General features: G+C 45.2%; 1 protein-coding gene across 1 annotated transcript; it reads right to left on the bottom strand.

Moving 5' to 3' along the window:
* Window positions 1-2,439: 2,439 nt before the first annotated feature.
* On the bottom strand, window positions 2,440-14,791 carry NIFK (nucleolar protein interacting with the FHA domain of MKI67). Its single transcript, XM_057551456.1, has 7 exons — window positions 14,628-14,791; window positions 13,116-13,253; window positions 9,127-9,235; window positions 7,084-7,295; window positions 3,957-4,019; window positions 3,763-3,834; window positions 2,440-3,383 (listed from the first exon to the last, which is right to left on the bottom strand). The coding sequence occupies exons 1-7, from the start codon at window positions 14,730-14,732 to the stop codon at window positions 3,195-3,197; spliced, it is 888 nt and encodes a 295-aa protein (XP_057407439.1). The 5' UTR covers window positions 14,733-14,791; the 3' UTR covers window positions 2,440-3,194.
* Window positions 14,792-16,381: the final 1,590 nt, after the last annotated feature.

Genomic DNA, 16,381 nt, shown 5'->3' with positions numbered 1-16,381 from the left:
GTGGAAGTATTTTTGCTTATAGTTGTTCCACACAGACTACCCAGAGAGGCTAATGCTTCAGTCATTTCTAGGGTGGTAAACTCTCCATGTGAGCCCTGGACTGAGAGGGTTCCCACAACGTGGGACGTCCAGGGTTACACCCAGCAAGGTCCTGGGCAAAGCAGGCTGAGTTGGTCATGCTTGCCCGTCAAACTTGGCAAGGACTTTTTGAATAATGACTTTTTGAATAATATTCAGTTCAGCAGTATTGGGAACACCTTTTAACTCATCAAGAGCCAAGGAGAAACATTTGAAATCATTTGCCTTGTTTTTAAATGGACTCATGTTGCTTCCTTTATTCAAGCAACTGTTCTTGCTAAAAGGCCGAGTCCTTAAACGTTTATTTTATCTGGACCCATTTCTTCAGCTGCTGCAATCTGACACAATTACCTTGTCATTGGTAAAAGGCTTTCCTTGCTTGCCTATCAAATAAGCCACTTGGAAACTTTAATTACAGTCTCATTCTCATTTTTGGGGGGGATCGAGAAATCGTGTGCTGAGATACTCCATTTAAAAATTCTAATTCTTCTAGCTATTGCTTTCCTGAGTTGGGAATACTGTGATGGGTACTTAGTTGGGTAGTGTCAACATATATTGTGTTTTTTAAGCACAGCTGGAGGGTCACTGCAAAACAGACACGATGATTTGCCAATCTAATTTAATAAAATAACCCACACTCCACCGCAAGCTTAAGTATGATATTTGAAGTCTACCTTCTCTTCTTGTTTTGACATGATGGGTATGCACTGGTTAAAAATACACAGAATTCATGGTATCACGATACACGTGGCAAAGTGTGTCAAGCTAAAACCACGGCACTGCAATTTGTAGTGCAGCCAGCAGGAGTACTAAGCACTGAGGGACCACTCACAGCCTCTATCACAACGAAACTCATCTAGCACAAACGCAGCCATACACAGGCAGTAGGTACATAAACGTGGCTGTGGCCCAATAAATCTTTATCCATGAACACTGAAACTCACATTTCATAGAATTCTCACGTGCCATGAAATTTATTTTTTTTGGCTGGGCGCTTGCGGGATCTCGGTTTCCCGACCAAGGATTGAACCTGGGGTCACAGCAGTGAAAGCCCGGAATCCTAACCACTAGGCCACCAGGGAACTCCCTGAAATTTACTTCTAGATTTTTTTCAACCATTTAAAAACGTAAAACAAAACTCTGCAGCAGGTCGGGCTTCGACCCAGTAGTCAATCGCCTTGTGGTGCACAGGATGACCTACGGCATAGTTAGGTCTGAGCCACATGATTATTTCCGCCTACAGAAAGTGCAAAATTATGTATCTACATGTATCACAGTTGTGGGCTAAGGAGAGCAGCCATTGGCATCACAGCACTGCATGGGGACAGCTGCCCTATCTCGCCTACCTCGTGTCAGTCTTTGAGCCACAGCCTTTGCTGTATCACACTGAGACTGGGGTTCATATTAGCATACGGTCAGCCAGGGTGACAATTTCCAGTCACAGCAATCAGTCGCCTTGGATATGGCCACACTGTATTCCAAATAATGCTATCAAAAGGAGAAAACCTCTTTTCACACCATGTCAAGCATTTATTCACTTGCTGCCCTGTCTCAGGGCGAATATGACGCAGCATGTGAAATGTCTGGCTCCAACTGAATCTTGTCTGTGGAATAATGTCTTTTTCCTCTACAGCTTTTTGTAATGATTATATATAAAAGCAACAGACGCTTGTTTCCAAATTAGAATTTTGATGTTTAACTTCCTATTTAAAGAAGAATGCCATTTTCCATACTTGTGGTCATTCTGAATGTAGTTTTGAATTGTATCCTCTTCACCTTATTTACCCCACATACTGTAAATTTTCATATTTTATTGGCCTATGGGGTTTCCGCTTGATTCATGATTTTCTCCCCACAAAATATGAAAATCAAACCCACGCTACTTCTTCTGAAGATTCCTAACCTAGTTCCCAGGAAAACATTCTTTAACTTCCACTCTGTTTCTTGTAAGAAATATCCATTGCCGCGATATATGCTCAAGATGGAATCGCTCTCTCCCAGCTCCAGGGCATAGCACACGTCAAGTGATGACAGATGGTACCATGCTGCACTGGGGTGGCCGGGTTGTAGGTCGGGAACCGGGAACTATTCAAAACCTGACAGGCTGCACTGATGAGCTTACCTGCTGCTTTCCCAGAAGGGGAGACCAGATGGACTTCCAGATCGACAAGTTCAGACATTGTTCAAAGAGGGAGGCAGTTCTGATACTCACGCAGTTCAATGAACACATGGCGAGCATACTCCTTGTGTCAGGGACTATTCCAGAGGTAAAACACGCTCTTTGTATACACTTAAAACCAATTCACCCAGCCCAGTATCTTATAAGAGTAAGTACTTAACAAGTATTAGATGAAAAAAATGTTTGGTGGCAATGAATGTTTTTAATGAACCTGAATTAGCTGATACGAAAGCATATTTCAAGAGCATAAGAAACTTAAAGATAGTTGAAAAGGCGAAAACCAACAATTTTACTTCAAGACACCCAAGTCCCCCCTGCATACAAAAAAATATAGAAAAAGTTTACCTGGCGGTCACTGCTTAAATCTTGAAGTGTAATTCCAGACTGATGATACTGATACAGGATGTAGTTATTAATTAATCCATGCTAGCCCACCCCAAACTAACTTAACATTGGTAAACATGATCACATATACATAAATGAATCCCTATTAATAGTGACGCTGTCTTCTCACACTTTCTACAATTTAATGTCCAGTTTCAGCCATCTGATGGGTCTAACAGAGAACCACTTAAATGGTCACTTAATAAAGATTTTACTTTCTTTATTTGATGGTAACAACAAAGGCTACAGCCTAGTACTTAAGCTACCCAGGCAGAGCAACCAAAGGCAGCTATGAAAGCTGAAGAGAGCCGTAGAGACAGGACACAGGCAGCGTGAGCCGGGCTGCTGTGAGCTGGTGCTCACCCCTGCATTTCTGCGAGGGCGGGAAGCCAAAATCACTGACTCCTCTCCCTGCTGACTTGAATTGACAGTTTTTTCCTCCAACCATCTTGTTACTAAATGCATTCCACCGTATCTAGTTAAATACAAAGAATCAGCCTCCATAATAAAATCACCTTTTTCAGAACAACCACCACACACAATATATTCAGAATTACTGGTTGCTTTTTTTTCGTCTTTTTTTCCTTGAGCTTGTAGGCGTCTGAGTGTCTTTTGTTTCTTCTTTTACACCAGATATGGGCTGTTTGAAAACTATCTCATTATCTTTATCATCATCATTCATTTTAGCCACTTCAGATTTTCGTTTCTCCAAAAATGTTGGTGTACAAACCGGCGTGGGGCCCTGGGTTCAACAAGTTAAAGATTATAATACACGAATGTGGGAAGATGTTAGGAATGACCCCCCCATCACCTCCCCTCTCTCATGAAAAGTCACGCATATTATTTTAGGCCTGTTTCCATCTTTTGGTGATATAGCTGCACATAATCAAGAGCTTAGGTGCTTATCACACTTACTATGAAAATTCACAATTAATGGATATGATATATTCCACAACAGAGTATTAGATGGAAGACTCTACTATGGCCGCTAAATCAGCAGTAAGGATTTACCAAAAAGTCCCAAGATTAAATGAAATTTTAGCAAAGTGACAGTGGCAGCAACTGCTTTTCCTCTTTTGAATTGTAGTATCTGATTCCCAAAATTCTGAAGACGATCTTACCTGGCTATCCACAGTCTTCTCAGGAGTGTTAGGAGTGACCAAAGCCTCTTTTTTCTTCTTCTTACGTAAAGCCTTAAATAAATTTAAGAGACTTAATCAATCTGCATATTTATCAGCTATAGTAGTCTTGAATGTATTTCCCCATTTATCTTTCTCTAATATCTGGTAGGTAATATGATAAATGAAAGTTTTACCTGGTGCTTTCTGGAATTTCGAGGACCAGTGTTTGAAGCATTTTCCTCATTTTTATGTAAGACCTTAACATAAGTAAACATAAAGAAGTTGTAAACTAGCAGTGTCACATATGTACATTTTAAAACTTACCACTAGATCCTTATACATATTATGAATAAAACTCTCTCTATATGACAGAGCATTTCAATTTATTTATTTGTTTGTTTGTTTATATGGGGGGTACCAATTTATATGGGGATCAGGGAAGACTATTTTTTTTATTTTAAAAAATATTTTATCTATCTATCTATCTAATTTATTTTTGGTTGTGTTGGGTCTTAGCTGCGGCACGCAGGATCTTCATCGCGGCATGCGGGATCTTTCACTGCGGCGTGGTCTTCTCTCTAGTCGTGGCGTGCAGGTTTTCTCTCTCTAGTTGTGGCGTGCAGGCTCCAGAGCGCATGGGCTCTGTAGCTTGTGGAACGCGGGCTCTCTAATTGAGGCGTGCAGGATTAGTTGCCCCGCAGCATGTGGGATCTTAGTTCCTCGACCAGGGATCAAACCGGAGTCCTCTGCATTGAAAGCAGATTCTTTCCCACTGGACCATCATGGAAGTCCCCGGAGCATTTCAATTTAAAAAGCAAAATCCGCAAACACAGTGAATGATCTTAAGTAAAGGGCAAAACTACAAAAGGGGCCTAACTGAGGAGCAGGCAGAAGTTGCAGAGGCTGAAGTGAAGGCCCAGAACCCGGAGCTGGCCAGAGAATCCTGCGTCAGGAAGTGGGGAGCCAGGACAAACGTGAAAAGGCAGGCCCTGGAGGAGGTCTGTCCTGCTTAAGTCCAGGACTGTGAACGCAGCAGCCCGCTTCCCACAAGGTAACAGACGGGGCACGGGAAAAGCAGTTCTCCAGCTCCTGAATGGATCACAAGAGTACCAGGGCCCAAACTGTGACATAACGTTGTTTTAACATGTATCATTACAGGCTGTGTTTGGGATTTGGGCAAAGAATTAACCACCAGGCACAGTGAGGTATCACCTCACACTGGTCAAAATGGCCATAATAAAAAAGACCACAAATAGGGACTTCCCTGGCTGTCCAGTAGTTAAGACTCTGCGCTCCCAGTGCAGGGGTCATGGGTTCAATCCCTGGTCGGGGAACTCAGATCCCATATGCCGCACAGCGTGAACAGAAAAAAAAAAGACCACAAATAACAAATGCTGGAGAGGATGTGGAGAAAAGGGAATCTTTGTACACTGTCAGTGGGAATGTAAATTGGTGCAGCCACTATGTAGAACAGTATGGAGGTTCCTTAAAAAACTAAAAATAGAATTACCGTATGATCCAAAAACCCTACTCTTGGGCATACATTCAAAAAAAATGAAAACATTAATTCGAAAAGATACATGCACCCCAATGTTCACTGCAGTACTATTTATTACAGCCAAAATATAGAAGCAACCTAAGTGTCCATCAACAGACGTATGGATAAAGAAGATGTGGCACATATATACAATGGAATATTACTCAGCCATAAAAAAGAACGAAATTTTGCCATTTGATGGAATGGAGGACATTGTGCTAAGTGAAATAAGACAGAAAAAGACAAATACTGTATGTTTTCACTTATATGCAGAATCTAAAAAATAAAACAAATAAATAGATATAACAAAACAGAAACAGACAGATATAGAGAACAAACTAGTGGTTACCGGTGGGGAGAGGGAAGGTGGAAGGGGCAAGATAGGGGTAGAGGACTAAGAGATACAAACTACTAAGTATAAAATGGGACTTCCCTGGTGGCGCAGTGGTTAAGAATCCACCTGCCAATGCAGGGGACACAGGTTCGAGCCCTGGTCCAGGAAGATCCCACATGCCGCGGAGCAACTAAGCCCGTGCACCCCAACTACTTAGCCTGCGCTCTAGAGCCCGCGAGCCACAACTACTGAAGCTGGTGCACATGGAGCCTGTGCTCCACAAGAGAAGCCACCGCAATGAGAGGCCCGCGAACCGCAACAAAGAGTAGCCCCAGCTCGCAGCAACTAGAGAAAAGCCCGCGTGCAGCCACAAAGACCCAATGCAGCCAAAAATAAAAATACATAAATTTATTAATAAAATAAAATAAAAAAGCCACAAGGATATATTACAGCACAAGAAAATACAGCCAATGTTTCACACTTTAAATGCAGTATAATCTATAAAAATATTAAATCACTGTTTTACACCTGAAACTAATATAATATTGTAAATCAACTATACTTCAATGAAAAAGAAAAGAAAAAAAGGAAAAACAAAGCAACAACAACAGAAGGGGAAAAAAAAAACCAACCAGGAACTGGGCCCAAGGATAGCAACTTGGTCTTCCAGTTTCTGGATAAGGTTAAAAGACCTAATAAACTTGGTAACAGATACTATCTCTTACCAACTAATTAACTTTTTGGAAATAAGCCAACAGGGTCTATGGAAGACCCAGAACAATCTCAAGATATAGTCAAGAAAAAAAATAAGATCTTCACCTATGCTATCCACACCCTAATGACCTGCATTCTTGTTTTTTTAATTAGAGATGTAGAGCTCTCCTTAGTATGAAAGAGGGAGGAAAGATTCAGCAAGGTCTCCTTGTTCAGCAAGCAATGAAGTAAGAACTGGATGAAAATCTGTTAACCCATGCATGTAAGGAGCCTTCCTGTATTTCAGCTCCCACTCATTTAATCCAAAGAATTCATGCTTACTGGTTAATTATGGCATACACTTTGGGAGTATTTCCAACTTAGAAGACCACGAAACAAAATTTTAACTAGAATGGCATAAAAAGGATGGTCAATTTACAGTCTTGATATTTACTGATAACATATAATAAACCAAACATTTAATTCTGGCAATGACACCTTTACTAGTAATCTACAAGCATTATGGTGTTGGGTCAAATAGGGTTTAACTTCAATAATCTAAAATTACTAAATCAGGTAAATGTTGCAAATCAGCTAATCCCTTTCAGGAGTTTCCTTTTCTGTATAATGGAGACAATACGATTGCTATGACAAACTTACAGAGACAAACCTTTAATGCAGGGTTTCAAAAATTTAGTCAAAATCTAGCATGGTATCAAAGTACTGGGTTAGATACTTTATACAAAGCAATACCTACCAGTGAAGGGAAGTTATAATCAATTCCCTTCTTAGCCAATCTCTTCCTGAGTGATTTCTCCTTCTTTTTAAATCGCTCTTCCATCCGTAGCTTTTGAAGAAGTGTCCGATTCTGATTATACCGTTTCACTGCTGGATATGATGGCCTTTTAAATGGCATATGCCACTCTCTAAAAAGTTTTTCATGTACTTTTTCAGGTGGTATAAAATGACCTATAATAATAATAAAAAAGGTTTTCAACCACATGGGAGGGAAAGGATTTTCACATTAACTGTAGAATTTCCTGTGTCATTCCTCACAGCACAATCAAAATGACACGTCCCCCATTTAGTGGAGAAGCCTGAAAGAATAAAGCAGGTTCCCAAGGGAAAGTCATACAGCCCACAACTATTTATCAAACACTCACTGTGTGCGTGCCAAGAGCAATTCCAGGACTGGAGGTTTGTGAGTGAACAAAGACTAGCACAGAGGAGAGTGTGGATGGTATCAAGTCTCAGGGTTCCTGAAGCTAAAAGGATCCCTACTTTTAGGCTGTGTGACCCACGGCAGCAGAAGTGCTGATCCTCTGGGCGCCCGCCCAGGACTAAGGCAGCTCACTGGTTATCTGCATCTCTCTGCTCACGGACACACACTGGGCCCACATGCAAGGCAAGCCAAAACCCCTGGAATCCCCCCTCCACCAGTGATGGAAGGGGAGTTGGTACACAAATACTCCAGGTTCCCTTGCTCGTCAGGTGGGATAATTCTGTCTCCCAGTGTTACCAGCAGGACGGAGCCCAGCTGCCTAAGTGGGAACCTGCTTGCTAACATACCCTTTTTACTGACTTATTATCGACTTCCTCCCCCTGCCCCATGTCGCCACTCCTTACAGGTATTTTCCTGGGATCACCTCCAAGATAAACTGCTTCCATTAAAAGAAAAAAAAAAGGGGGGGGGGTTGGGAATTCCCTGGCAGTCCAGCGGTTAAGACTCCCCGCTTCCACTGCACGGGGTGCAGGTTCGATCCCTGGTCGGGGGACTAAGATCCACATGCTGAGCGGTGCAGCCAAAATATTAAAAAAGAAACAAACAACCAGTGATGACGTGGCTAATCTCACTCGTATCCGAGTTCAGAACCCTTTGTGCCATCTTTCAAAAGTCAGATGCAGCACAGCACTGATCTGATACGCGTGGTTACCCACTCAGCCCACTTCGTCCCGGCAAGAGCCGCGTTTTTAATGTGTGAATGAACGCAGGACCTCAGGAGTTACTGGGGCTCTCTTAGCAACAGGAGCCGAGGTAGAGGGGTGCTACTCGGGCACTGGGATGGGCGCCCTCCAGCCCGAGCACAGGGCGGCCGGAAGCTCGGCCCCGCCTCCGGAGGGCGCTGCTCTGGGAGGCTAGTCGCTGGCGGCCCTACCCCTGCAGGGTGAACTTCTAATCCGCTGCCATCCCGCCACTCCCGAGGGCTTCTGTCGTGGAGGTGCTGCAGCCACTGCCATGCAGACCGACTGAAACGTGACTCCTCACGCTGGAGGTCGTCCTGTCTAGAACCCAGCAGTGGGTCCCGCTGTCCTCGGGGTATACTCTGGACTCCCACTTTACAAGGCCTCCAGTAACCTGACCTCCCTTCCTCTTGTTCTCCTCCCGCACCTCTTGTGACTCTCCTCGCGGGCGAATACGGTCAGGCAGTCTGGTTCTGCATCTGCCATCCCCTCAGCAAATCCTCACTCCCACCCCTCCACCTGGCTCACTGTCACTTAATTCTCAGGTTTCCACTTCAGTGACTCCTTCTCAGGGAGCCCTTCCACATCCCGCTAGGAAGCTCTTCCTATTTACTCAAGGAACCTAACCAACCCCATCTCAGCCTAAAGCAGCTCTTGCTCTGGAAGATTTAGAAGTTCCCATTAGACCCTCTCTGGAAAATGCACTTAAACCCTTGCACCACTGCTTAAGAGAATCACCCCAGGGGTGAGGGGGGGATCCAAGCAGCTCAGCAACCCGTCCTTCCCTCCCGTCAGCGGGAGGCGTCCCCGCAGCTCCACAGGTAAGACGGGTACTCACACTTCAAGAGTCTTTCGCCAAAAAGGTAGTTGTTCATCGTTTCAGCAGCTATTTTGGCAACATCTTCAGATTCAAACTCCACAAAACCATAGCCTTTGCTATTTCCAGTCTGCAATGGAAAACCCACCACAGAAAGCAGACCAATTAAGTTCTGATTTGCCGTCCAACTCCTGAAACGTCATTAGTTTAAATAATGTACAGTAGCCCCCTCACCGAGTAACATTAAGACACCTTTGATTCCAACTTCAAATCACATAGTCCGGGGACTGCTATGGGGAAAGAAAAGTTCAGAATAGTCTGAACTTGCCACTGATTTTGAGGCACTCCTGGGACTTTGATTACGTATGATGAATACATTACTGTAGTTGGAATTCATCCAATAGCAACAGCCCACCATAAAGGAAATGTGGGAGGGCCCCCAGCCCTCTACTCGTTATTGATCTCATGGGTAGTCACGTTATCCATGTACTTAATACTACCCAGGAGATGGTATAATGCTTCACAAAGAATGCAGGTGATATAATTCCCATTTTATATGGAAAAACTGAAAAGAAATGAACTCCTCAGTGTCTCTAACGTTAATCAATAAAATACTGATTCAGGGCTTCCCTGGTGGCGCAGTGGTTGAGAATCTGCCTGTTAATGCAGGGGACACGGGTTCGAGCCCTGGTCTGGGAAGATGCCACATGCCGCGGAGCAACTGGGCCCGTGAGCCACAAGTACTGAGTCTGCGCATCTGGAGCCTGTGCTCCGCAACAAGAGAGGCCGTGATGGTGAGAGGCCTGCGCACCGCGATGAAGAGTGGCCCCCGCTTGCCGCAACTGGAGAAAGCCCTCGCACAGAAACGAAGACCCAACACAGCAAAAATAAATAAATAAATAAAGAACTGATTGAAGGACTTTATTTGGAAATACAAATATATGTTTAAAAAAAAAATAGTGATTCGCTGTCATGTTTACTAGTGACTGGGCTTCCCCACGGCTGGGGGCAAAGGACATCCTCTGACACGGACATCCGGAGTTCTTGGCCTCCGCACTGCAATATACAGTGGATTTTTCTCACCGAGCTCGGTAACAAGAGTTCTAGAGTCCGAATGCCCAGGTCTGGACCCTGGCTCTGACACTTAATCGGGTAAGGAATGTTCAAGCCTCAGTTTTTCCTTCTATAACCACTCTCACAGAGCTGCTAGGAAAATATGAAACAATCCGTAAGCGCTCCACAAGATGTCTGCCAAGTACTCAAAACATGTTACTGCAGGGTGGCAGGGTATGCCTGCCCAACATCTGCTCCTTTGGCATAGGATTATTTTGAGATGAAGGAATTGAGAAACAGATACAAGAAAAACTCTCTGTCCTCCCCTTATTTACCTAAAAAGAGGATATGAATTTACAAAGGTGTCTTCCTCCCTCTAGCAGAAAGACAGAAGTTAGAGGACTCTACACAACAAACTTTACGAAGTAGACCTTATCCATCATTAGTCTCCCGTGTATTTGCCTTCCCACAATGTGCAGCCCTATAAACTCAAAGCACTTTTCCTTCGTCTTGTTGCTCCTCCAAAAATGTTTTGCTCCTTTGCCAAGATGCTGTATAGGCCCAAGTTCTAACCAACCCTTTGAGTTATTCCTCTCTGAGCAGTCCCATGTGTAAGCATACATTTTAGGGGTTTGTTTTGGTCTTGTTAATCCCTTTTTGCAGTCCAATTTACAAGGTGCCAGCCAGGGACCTTAGGAGGGCAGTAGAAAAAGAACTTTCCCCCCTACAGATCCAGTTCTTAGCGACAACGACTAGAGATACTTTACAATCTTGCATTAAACAACATATTCTCAGATACGGCTCAAAACTGGTCACGTGATCCTGGAAATGAGAAACCATTCAAAGGGTGTGCAGCTCAACAGAGCTGGAGGCCAGGAGACTCACTCCTAGCACCCGCTGCGCCAGCGACCGACAGCTCGGACGCGGCCACACCCCGGAGTCTCAGTTCCGTTATCTGCAACAGGACGGTTCTGGTAAAACTTTAAACATCTGACAGTCCTGTTACAATCCCAACTCAGGAGGGGAAGGATGGTGGAGTGTAAAACACTGTGAAATCTAGCTCAATGGACCACACTGTGAACTAATAAACCTTTTTGAAACCTGATGTGAAAATACATGTCAGGTGTCCAAAAAACCAAAAACTTAAAAGCCAACACCTCGACCTAGCAACCCCAGAATGCTGGCAATACCAAGCAAATAGTCAAAACGGGGGTGGGTGGGGAGGCGGTAGCTTTACTACTATGCAACAAAGCTGGAAATGATGCATTTCAGTGCATCTCAGCAAGGAGCAGGCTTTCCAAGACTACTGGCCTGAACTCCCCAAAAAAGCCAACGTCGAGAAAAACCAAACAAGCAAAACAGGAGTAAAGAGACCGTTCGAGATAGGATGAAGAGCTAAACAAGCACGTGCAACGCACGAACCCTAACTGGATCCCAGCGTGGGCAGGGACCACGGGGGTACGTGACGATGGACAGTAAATGAGATTTTCACACTGGGATTACGTAGCAGAATGTCCTCATTCTTAAATTTATGATTATGCATTTAGTATTAAAGCATTACAACTGCCACTTGCTTCAAAAGGTTCAACAAAACAAAGAGGTGTGTACGTTTTTATAGATACGGGAACAGATGAAGCTAATGTGTCAGGATATTAATAACGGGTGAATGCAGGGGAGGGATGTTCATTACACCATTCTTTCTACTTGCCTGTAGACGCGAACATTTTCAGAATACAAAGCTAGGGAACAACTATACTCAACATGGAGAAACTCATTCTGCACTCAGTCATCCTGAGGATAGGCTGTAAAGCTCTATTTTTCAAACTCAGAGTCTGACCTTTTAGAGGACAACAAAATGAATTTAGTAGGTCAGAAAAGTATTGTTACAAAACTGAATAGGAAGGTTAAGTATCATCTCCTGGGACTTGTATTTCAGTTATGTTTATGTACACGTACATGTGTGTTGCCTTGTGGATTTCTTATTGTGGACTGAAGGTCTGAAAAATACTGTTCTAGAGAAAGTTGCCTACACCTGCACCAAGAATGTTCCTAACAGCTTCACCTACAAGACTGGAAAAAACCTAGGTTTCAACAGGAGGGTGGATATATAAACTGCAGTATATTCAAGCAAAGGAACAGAGCAGTGACAACAAATAGTTAACTCTGATTTGCTGTAACTCAAGTGGGAAAATGTGGAAAAACCGTATTGAGAAAAAAAGAGATTCCAGCAACAAGAACTCTATGGTTACAACCAATAAAGTGTATGTGTGGGAAAAAAATAAAGTGGGCCACTCCTCTATTAATGAAACAAACCACATAAACCTTTCTTTATTAGGACGTAGGTATGATACAACAATAACGTTTATATAGTACTTTGTATATCCAGCGTTCTAAGAATCTTACACTCATTACCATATTTATCTTCGATTAGATACTCCTAGGAGGTCATATCTTACAAATATGAAAATCAGAAGACAGAAGCATGGAGAGGTTACAGAATTTGTCCCTAGTCACACAACCAATAATATGTAGAGACAGGCCTCATACCTAGGCAGTCTGGCTCCAGTGTCCTTAGCCAACTACCCACCATACAAACCTCTGCTGTCACAGGGATGCTGCATATCAGAGGCTGGTCCAAGAAGACGTATGAACCTGTTCCTCGAACTGAAGTTCACGTACCCCTGGCTTAGCAGTCACAAGACAAACAGGACTCATTTATCGGGATTGTCAATTTAGTTTCAGGACTTGAAGCAATTACCTTTTTTTCTTAAAAAGTAAAGCAAACATTTACAGGAACACTGATTTTGCTCTCATGGCTGCTTCAGGTTCTAGACCTTATCCAACCCCTTTCTGGAATGAAGTGTGATAAGTGATAACATGAGAACATGCTCCATAAACTGTCAAGGATGATACACTTTCGGAAAATAAAACAATCTAATTCAATATAAAAATCCTACCTTGGTACTCCTGGACAGTCTGAATCTTGTAACAGTGCCAAACTGGGAGAAATATGCTCGGATCTGGGTTTCATAAAGCGACGGAGGTAAATGGCCCACATAGATCACTCCAGGAGTAAGTTTTTGTTTCTCCTGTTGCTGAAGACACAGAGACCAGGCAAATATTTTCTTTGTAATAAGAAGTCACAATGCACCGAAACTTGTGAAACTCCTTGCTCTCAGTCTAAGACAAGAGGTCAAGAACCTACTCTGTATTTCCACTTACCATAACACACTGAAGAATTAGCTGTTTAGACATGGAGAACAGACTAATGGTTGCCAAGGGTGGGGGAGGGATGGATTGGGAGGGTGGGGTTAGCAGATGCAAACTATTATATAGAGAATAGATAAACAACAAGGTCCTCCTGTATAGCACAGGGAACTGCATTCAATATCCTGTGATAAACCATAATGGAAAAAAATATGGAAAAGAATATATATGTATATACACACATACACATATACGTATAACTGAATCACTTCGCTGTACAGCGGAAATTAACACAACATTGTAAATCAACTATACCTCAATAAAAATAAAGGTTAAAAAAAAAATTGTCTGTGTAATGTCTTATCTCCCCAAGAGGACAACCGTCAAGCAGTAGGCGGTCTTCTCAGCCTCCCACTCCCAGCCCGAAGTAAGTGCTCAGTAACTACACGCTGGATCAAGAGATAAAGTAAATCTTTGAACACGTTATTTAAAAATCTTCTGGCCTAAGAACTCCACGTAAACGTACCCTTCAATTCTGTTTGCAGACCATCGTTAAGTGTCCCACGTAAAGGAACACTTTTAAGACGTCAGTTAAGGGGAAAGTGGCGGGAGTGGAGGTGGGATGAACTGGGAGATGGAGATTGACATAAATACACTAATAAGTATAAAATAACTAATTAGAACCTGCTGTATATTAAAAAAAGACGTCAGTTAACCTTCACGATGCCCAGTAACCTTTCAGTATCTCAGCCACCGTACCCCTGCCTTCCATAATATGGACTTTTAAGTTTTCCACAGGTGCGTTTTATGCTAAACCCCTGGGCAAACAGAACTTGATGCCAGGGCCCCTAGGCAGCAAATGGAGCTCGGCAAATACTGTCTTTTAAGAATTCCAAAACCACTAACCGGGCAAACGAACCTCCCCAGTTCGGGGGCAAAGCGGAAGCAGGACGGCTCCGGGGTGAGGTTGATCCGCGCGCGGGACGAGGGCCGACCCAGCAGCTGGCTCTCCCCTCCTCTCCTCGTGCACCCCTCCCCCATACCCACCCCTTACCCCCCGGAGGACCCTAGGGCCCACGGCCCAACCGCGTCTTTTCTCGGTCCTCCCGGGGAAACCTCGGCCTCCTACCTCGTGAGGTCGGGGCCTGCCCGGGGTGACCCCGGACGAAGCACAGGCGTGGGGAGGCCGAGGCGCGCCGGGCAGGACCCCCAGACCCCTTCCGCCGCCTCCCCTCGCGGCCCGGGCCGCGCCGGCCGCTCACCTTGTTTGCGCGCCGGCGAACCTGCGCCACCTCCTTCTTAAACTTGGTATCCTCCTGCGGGTTTAGGGACAGGAGCGGCTTGGCCGGGCCAGTGAAGGCCGCCATGACGCCAGCTCGCAGGCGGAAGAGACCCACGCGGCGCTCCCGGAAGTGCCGAGCCTTCTGCTTCCCCAAAGCGGAAGTGACGGCAGGGGCCTGGGCGGGGCTTGGGGCGCGGCGCGGGGGCGGGGCCTGGGGCGCTGCGCTGCGCAGCGCGGCCAGAGGGCGGAAGGGGCTCCTTGTTTGGCAGCTGCCGCTGGGCATGTCCAGGGTTGCAGCCCTTTGGAGGTGTTCCCTCGGCCGGCTCAGTATTTCGGCAGCCTGCCTGCCCGTGGTTCCCCCCGTCCGCTGAGGTCAGCTCTGTGGCCAGGCGCTCGCCTTGGAAGGGCCTTTGTACGCTGATCTCATCCTTTAGTAAGGACCTCATCTTCTCTTGTCTCTGTTGTAGGAGATGCTTTTTCCTCTTTGCATTGTTGCAGGGCAGGCATCTTGGCTGTTCTCAAAGTTAGATATCGGATGTATGAGTCAGATACTGGCCTCTGTGTCCCCCAGAGGGGAACTGACCAAGAGGATACAGACCAAGTTCTATGGTTCCCTGAAGGCCCCTCCCTTGGGTGTGTGTGTGAACAACCCTCTCTTTCCCAGGCTTGAATCCCTGACTTATCTCTTAGTTCCTATGGGGAGCGGAGGGGAGGAGCAGAGACGGGAAGAAGGCAAACTGACAATTCTTTTCTGGGAGATTCCCCTCTCGAATCTTCTCAGTCCCCTCCAGGAATTCCTGGCCCCCAAAGAATCAGGTGGTGACCCAAGGCTTCTCAAAATTGAAAGAGCATATGGACTGCCGATTCTGATTCCTAGGTCGGGGGCAGGGCCCTAGGTTCTGTGTCTCACCAGCTCCCAGGTGAGGCTGATGCTCCGAGGATTACACTATGAGTCAGGAGTAGAGATATGGGGAACTGATCTCTGAACCGGGTTGAAATGCGTCCCCGCAAAAGATATGTTCAAGTCTTTACCCCAGTACCTGTGATGCGAGCAGGGTCTTTGCGGATGTAATCAAGTTCAGATGAGGTCGTGCTGGAGAAAGTTGGGCCCTAATCCAATGACTAATGTCCTTATAGTAAGAAGGACGTTTGGGGACACACACACACACACACACACACACACACACAGGGAGAATGCCGCGTGAGGAAAGAGGCAGAGGTTGGAGTGATGCTGTTGGAAGCTAAGGAACGCCAAGGATTGCTGGCAACCACAGGAATCTGGGAAGAGGTAAAGGAGGATTCTTCCCTAGAGCCTTCAAGAGCATGGCCCTGCCAACATCTGGAACTTGGATTTCTAGCCTCCAGAACTGTGAGAGAAGACGTTTCTGTTTTAAGCCATTCAGTTTGTGGTCATTTGTAATGGCAGCCCTAGGAAACGAATACAGTTACCACATTTGGTGCAGCCTGAAATGGTTTTCTGAGGAAAATACTTTGATTGGTCCTGGGCCTGTCTTGGCCTCTTGGGGCAGGTGCTGCAGGAGCTCCTGGAAGTTCACAGAAGGCTACCAGGCCACCCTCTCCGTGGCCTTCACCAGACCACGGAAGTCAGCCCTTAACTGGGGACAGCGTCTCAGCCCCCGGATCGCACCGCAGCCCAGACAGGACCTGTTTCATTTCCCCACTTCTGAGTCCGGGTCATTCACAGCACCTTCCAGTGACATACGCTTTGGCCCT

The sequence above is a fragment of the Balaenoptera acutorostrata genome, chromosome 8, assembly GCF_949987535.1.
Source record: "Balaenoptera acutorostrata chromosome 8, mBalAcu1.1, whole genome shotgun sequence".
NCBI lineage: Eukaryota > Metazoa > Chordata > Mammalia > Artiodactyla > Balaenopteridae > Balaenoptera > Balaenoptera acutorostrata.
The sequence above is the reverse complement of the archived record's forward strand: the minus strand, read 5'-3'. Positions and strand labels throughout refer to the sequence as shown.